Below are 7112 nucleotides of genomic sequence, written 5' to 3' on the forward strand. Positions count from 1 at the left end.
ATCACCAAATACATTGTCTCACATCAGTATCCATATGTAATAATTCCAACATATAAAATATAGTTTTCGGAAAGTGCCCCTACCTCAAAACGCAAATTCCATAACCCAAACGTCTCACAGAGTCCTTTCCGCCTCAACCTGAACTGACGGCAACCAAAACCTTAGCTCCCAGCCACTTTCGCAATAACCATGGCAACTCTAATCGCAACAGATAACAACCGAAACTCAATCTTATAGCAATTAACGCCACAAACCTCAGCGTGAGATAACATAACAGTAATAAAAGGCTTTCAAATCGAAACGCTTACTGAACCGAAGAAGGAATGGCTGAACTGAAACAGCGGCGGTCTCCGAACCGGTTCGGCGGCAGCCACCTCAAGCGGCAGCGATGACCTGAACCATATGCAGTGACAATGAGGTTCCCAGAAACTCAACGGAAAGGAGAACCAACGTAAAACCCTTACCGATAGAATTTTTCCGGCGACGGAAAAAGCAGCCAGAAGCTCCAGCGGAGGCGGCGCCGGCGACGCGAGCACGGCTGGACATGGTGGCTAAACCCCAGCTCAGCCTCAAGCCTCTTTGCCTCTCCTCGGGTCTTTTCCGATTTTCTCTCTCCCTCTGTGCTTGCCGGCAGTTGTAAGGTGGCGGCGGCAAGCCCTAGTAGTGGCGGTCAACGGCGCGACGGCGGCGCTACGGCTCAACCTCGGTGGTGCGAACGGCAACCCAAACAGCTCACATCCTTCCTTGCGCCAAACCACCTCTGCCTCTCTCTCAATCCCAGCATCGTCCTTCCTTCTCATTCGAGCTCGACGGCAACCACTACAGCCCCTTTCAGAGCAGCGACGTCGGCGAGGCGTGAGCTAGTGACTCCATGGACGGCGCCACAAAGCAGCTCGACGGCGAACTCCAGCGTGGTGGATCGACGGTGGCAAGGCCTCCCCTGCCTTCCTTCTTCTGTTTCTTTCTTCCGTGGTGAAGGAAGCTGGGATGCGTTGCGGCTGCGCATGATTGAGAAAGGGGAAGAGTGGGTTGGTGCTGTTGGGTTTAGAGAGGGGAAACATTGTGGGTGTGCTGAGGGAAACATTGCTGCTGCTGCGCTTCGAATTGGAGAAAGGGGGAGTGTGTTGCTGATGGGAAAATCGGGTAACCGGGTTAGGGTTTTAAGGTTTCATTTTGAAAATTAGGGTTAAGGGCATTATGGTAATTTTACATAAAATTGGGAATAATATAGTAATTGAAACCCAATTAAATCCAACACTAATTGTATATAGAAAATACCATTTGCTCATCAATTTTACAAATTATTTTCAATAAAATATTCAAATCCAATAATTGGAAATAATATAATTAAATCCTTTATTTTTTCAAAATAGCAATATTAATATTTAAAATATTACTTATCTAATCCAAGTCATATAAAATCCTTATTATTTCACAACTACCAACTTTATAATTTGAATATAGGAAATAATCCAATAATTATAAAATTGGATAATAAATCATAACTTGTCTCAAATTTAATAAATCACAACTTGCCTTAATTATCTTTAATAAAATAATCTCTGAAATTAAGGCTATAAATAACTATATGATTTGAGACTTGATCATAATAAGAATTTTCAAAAGTTCTGGGTCTTACAACAAGCTACAGTGGCACTATCTACTACAGAAGCTGAGTACATGGTAGTAGCAGTAGGGGTGAAAGAAGCATTGTGGCTAAGAGGTCTTCTAGATGATTTGGGGTTGAAGCAAGATTGCGTGGATCTGAATTGTGATAGTCAAAGCGCAATTCATTTGGCTAAAAATTAGGTTCATCATGCTCGTACCAAGCATATTGATGTTAGATATCACTTCGTGCGTGATGTTATGGAGAAAGGTGAATTTCTCTTGTAAAAGTATACACGGATGAAAATCCCGCTGACATGTTGACTAAAGTGGTGTCAGGAAGCAAGTTCCAACGCTGTTTGAAATTGCTCAATATTGTTCCATGTTAGGCAATCATTGTCAAATGATGCAACCGAATACGAATATCATTCTTTGATCGTCCAAAATTTGCTTAGATTTCAAATTGTGAACGAGGTGGAGAATTGTGACGGAGAGAGAAAGAAAAGGAAGGCTAAGAAAAGGAAGGCTAAGAGTTATTATAGGAAAGTTTTATTTCTATCCGTTGAAATTATAGCATATAACCACTATATAAATGTTTGTAGAATTTCAATTCAATCATTATCAACAATAACAACTACATTCACATCTTCTTTTCATATTATTATTATTATTTTATTTTATTTCCTTTTCTCTTTAGTAATTATATAGCGAATGCATTATTGTGAGTAGTGTTCAATTTCATATTACTTTGTAGCTATTAGAAGTCAAAATTCCACTCCAGAGTCAACATAAACCAAACACACCTTTAGCTTCTGAAAATGAATTCCAATTTAAAATGATGAGTCATGCTTTGCTTGTAATACAAACTTGGCTTATATACATGAGTACACTAACTCGCCTCACTAAGTTAGTTAAGCTAGCCTCGCTTAACATAATAATTAACTTATATTTTCAGACAATAACGAACTTCATACTACCAATTCTATTGTGCCAGGTTGCAGCTATGCTAATTAATTGACTTTCTAATCCTGACCACACACATCATCTACCAACATAGCGAAGGATGTGAATAATGAGGTGGGAAAAAAAAATCAATTATAGTATATATAAGATAAACAAATGTTTAATTTAAAATTTTTAAGAGAATGCTACGGCCAGCAACTTTTGTGAATGTTAGCCATCAACTAGCCATCAATGATGATTTGATGGTGTGAGATTGGTGTGAGATTTCATCCAATGACTTACTTTTCTCTGCTGGTTACATGCTGGCCAAAATTTAATAAAATTGCTGGCCCCCTAGACTTTTCCTATCACAAAACTACTCATTTCAAAATCTAAATTAATAGGAGGAGACAATTTATATGGTTATATCTTTAATATTCTCTCTCAAATAAAAAACTCTTTTAAGTTTTTTTTTTAATTTTTACACAGGTCGTTTTTTTTCCTTTTTTATTTGTCTTATGCTATTTTGTTTTCACTTTTAATATTCACTAAGAATCTAACTCTAAATTTTTCGGACATAAAACTCTAATATCATATTATAAAATTACTCATCTCAAAAACTTAAGATGATAAAAAAAGGCAACATATATGGTTATATTCCTAACAAACATGACTATTAATGTCCGAGAGAATTAACGATGAAAGTTATATGTGATTAATTAATTTATTTTTTCTCTTATATCGAGTATGAATTATTATCTTGTGAAAATTTCTTACATGATTTTAATCACGAGTAATCTCTCATTGAACTCGATTACTAATTAATTTTCTATTACTAAGCAGGATTGTGGAGAGTGTAGGAGATGGTGTATCAAATCTCAAGCCTGGTGATCATGTTCTTCCACTGTTCACTGGAGAGTGTGGGGAATGCCCACACTGCAAGAGTGAAGATAGCAACATGTGTGAGGTGTTGCGAATAAACCCAACAAGAGAGGGTATGATAAGTGACGGAAAATCAAGGTTCTCTACTATAAAAGGCAAGGAACCTATAAGTCACTTCCTTGGCACATCCACTTTTAGCCAATACACAGTTGTTCATTCAGGAAGTGTTGTTAAGATCAATCCCACACTTCCTTTGGACAAAGCTTGTCTCCTCAGTTGTGGCATCTCAACAGGTTCTTAACCATTTTAATGTATCACACATTATAAGAACAAAAATACTATGTGTACATTAAAATTAATCACTATATATTTACGTATAAATACATATGTTGTATAACTCATTTTTATATTAATAACCGATTTTGATATGTACCCAACACTATTGTTAGAAGAAATATGCCCATAGCTATTGATATAGTGACTAACAAAATTTGGTCACTAACAATGATCAATTAATTATTCACGAGTCAAAGATATTTGGTTACTAAATCGATCACTATTCGATAGACTAATTATACTGTAGTGACAATTATGATGCATTGTTTGTTTACCTTTTTCTCTATCAAAAAATAATTTTGTATTGATCTTTTTTTATAAATTTGTAATATTTTTTTTGTAATTTTTATTGAATTCATATAAATGTATATATGTTGCAAAATCGTTTTTCTAGGATAAAAATAAACAAACTCACCCAATACATCTATGAATAATAGCTGAAGTATTTTACTATTTTGTTTGTCTAAAAATTAAGACAGAAAATTTTAAATTTTTCAGGAATAGGATCAATTCTCAATGTTGCCAAACCAAAGAAGGGGGCTTCAATAGCAATATTTGGGCTTGGAACTGTTGGACTGGCTGTAATATCTATCTAAATTATACTACAACGATTTTATTTATTTCAAGCTAAAAAAAATATTTACTTCAAGTTTAAGGACAAATGAGAAAAATGGTTGAGATTCCTAAACTATTCTTATAATTTTTAGATAAATAAATTTTTACAATTTCTTAAGGCTTTTTATGTTTCAAAAAAAAATATATACTAAATTTTTTAATCAATTTAGAATTATAAAAATTCTTATAATTCTCCTATGGTTATATGATTAGGCAGCCGAAGGTGCAAAAATTGCTGGAGCATCCAGGATAATTGGAATTGACAAGAATCCCAACAAACTTGAGTATGGTAAGCATATTGCTGCTAACCCAACAAACTTCACAAGTAATTTCTGACCTGAATCATTTTTTTCTTTTCTTTCACATCTCAATGCTAGCCATGAAATTTGGACTAACAGACTTCGTAAATCCAGAAGAACATGAAAGACCAGTTCATGAGGTAAAAAATAAAAAAGAAAAATAAAAAAAAATCTTTAAGATATTTTTCATTTAGCTTCATTTACGATATTATTATATCATAATTGCTAAAACCTTTGTTACAATCTATATAGGTCCTCAAAGAGATGACAAATGGTGGAGTTGATAGGTGCATAGAATGCACTGGAAACATTAATGCCTTAATGTCTGCAATGGAAGCTCTCCATGATGTATGTGATTTTCAAGGGATAGATCACATCATGTTGATATTTTTACATAATCTTGTTATTTTTTATGATGTTTTATTATTCATAAAAAATGTGGAATTTAGATGTTACTAAGGAAGTACCTAGAAGTTTAGGAAAATAAGTATGAGTGGTTGGATGAGCTCTAGGTTGATGAGGGTACTTGAAAAGAATCGTGATGTTTAAATTAGTAACGGAATAAGTAAGTGTTACATGATTTAGATGAATTCATACCAGATGGTATTGATAAAGGAGTTATCAGCTAGTTTATTTGGAGGCAGTATTTGGAAAAGAGAGAGAGACGAGAGACTTAGATTGAGCAGCAAAGACGGAAAGATAGAGACTAAAATAAATCTCAATATTATATTTAGTGTAAACTGTAAAGTAAGAGACAGAGATTGAGATTGAAATAAGAATGAAACTCTAATTTAATTTGCTCAAAAGATAAAGTTAGAATTAATTAATTGAAATAGGAGTATTTTAGGTATAAAATGTTATTAAAATTTCAGTCTCTGTCCTAAAAAATTTTAGTCTCCTGTATCTCCATTTTTTAAAAGTACTAAAATACTGAGATTTTAAGGATAAAAACATGATATTGAGTCTCAATCTTCTAATCTCCGTTTCAGTACTTCAAAACAAACGCTAAATTTTTATCCTTGGTCGAACCTTTGTAAGTTATAAACTGTCTATTTAAGCCGACTTCATTCGCATTACTTGGTTGTTATCACAAGTACATACACATACTCATTTGTACTATTTTTTATATTTTCTCCTCAATTATGTGTATTTGTAATTTATTAACTTCAAAAATTTGAAATATGCAGGGATGGGGTGTTGCTGTACTTGTCGGAGTGCCTAGTGGTGATGCAGTTTTCAAGACTAATCCCTTCAATTTTCTTAATGAAAAGACAATTACAGGCACAACCTTTGGGAACTACAAGCCTAAGACTGGCCTACCAACACTAGTTGATATGTTCATGAACAACGTAAGAACAATTAACTCAATTTCTTATTTCAATTTAAACTATACAAAAAGAAATTGAGTTATACACTCTTCTTTTTTTCTGGCAGAAATTGGAGCTGGGCAAGTTTATAACTCATAGAGTTCCTCTTTCTGAAATCAATAAAGCCTTTGATTACATGATCAAAGGACAAGGTCTAAGGACAATCATAGACATGAACGACTAGTGTTTTTTACAACTTTACTCATGTTGAAAGGAAAACTACTATTTGATTTTATATATTTTTAAGTAATGCTATATTTATATACTCATATATCAGATTGATATTGGAAAAACAAATTTGCCGAGATGTGTCAGAGTTGACAATAACAAGTAACTTTACAAAGTAGCACAAGCCACAAGCTTTTATCTAAAATCCGCTTTAGACCAATCATCTCAAAATGAAAACAAATCAAAATTGAATACCTTCAAGCCACTTCAGCACGTTTTCATATCACAAAATCAAAGTCTAATATTTCCTTCACAATTTTGGAATGATTAGAGCCTTTGGATTTCATTCACAGGATTTAATCCCCGTAAAAAACAAATGCGTTGAATACTGTTCGATTTTTTGTCGGATTTAATGTCCTATATTATCGGCAGTTTAACCAACGGATTTAGTTGGTTTTTAATAATGTATTTGTGTAGATAAATAGTTTTGAGTATTTGGTGATAATAACTTAGAAGGTGAGAATAAATTAATAGAGAAATAGAGAGTTATGATATTACTCTTAAATCTTGACCAAGTTTATTCTTTGATTCTAACTCCACTGGTGTAGAAAGTTTTTCGTTTAGTATATAAAAAAAGTATATAAAATGTTATTTTGTATTGATGATGAGTACAATATATATATATATATATATATATATATATATATATATATATATATATATATATATATAAGTTTAAACCCAAAGTGATCCCTGAGATTCACAAAATACACTGATTTAGTCCTTGACTTTCCAATTGCACTAATTAAGTCCTCCAGATTGGAAAAAATGCATCAACATGGTCCCCCTCATATTTTCCGGTCATATTCCTTGCCGGCGGGAGTGACATGGTGAATGA

The 7112-nt window shown here is 33.6% G+C and overlaps 1 protein-coding gene across 1 annotated transcript in view; it reads left to right on the plus strand.

Annotated features, from left to right (window-relative positions):
- LOC112727735 (alcohol dehydrogenase) overlaps positions 1-6389 on the plus strand; it is a 33239-nt gene extending 26850 nt beyond the window's left edge. The window contains exons 4-10 of the mRNA XM_025777623.3: positions 3391-3722; positions 4264-4346; positions 4594-4669; positions 4758-4819; positions 4932-5027; positions 5867-6028; positions 6114-6389. Of these exons, the coding sequence (XP_025633408.1) occupies positions 3391-3722; positions 4264-4346; positions 4594-4669; positions 4758-4819; positions 4932-5027; positions 5867-6028; positions 6114-6230 (928 nt within the window). The 3' untranslated portion in view covers positions 6231-6389. The remainder of the gene's footprint in view (positions 1-3390; positions 3723-4263; positions 4347-4593; positions 4670-4757; positions 4820-4931; positions 5028-5866; positions 6029-6113) is intronic.
- Positions 6390-7112: the final 723 nt, after the last annotated feature.

The sequence above is a fragment of the Arachis hypogaea genome, chromosome 12 (genome assembly GCF_003086295.3).
Source record: "Arachis hypogaea cultivar Tifrunner chromosome 12, arahy.Tifrunner.gnm2.J5K5, whole genome shotgun sequence".
Lineage (NCBI taxonomy): Eukaryota > Viridiplantae > Streptophyta > Magnoliopsida > Fabales > Fabaceae > Arachis > Arachis hypogaea.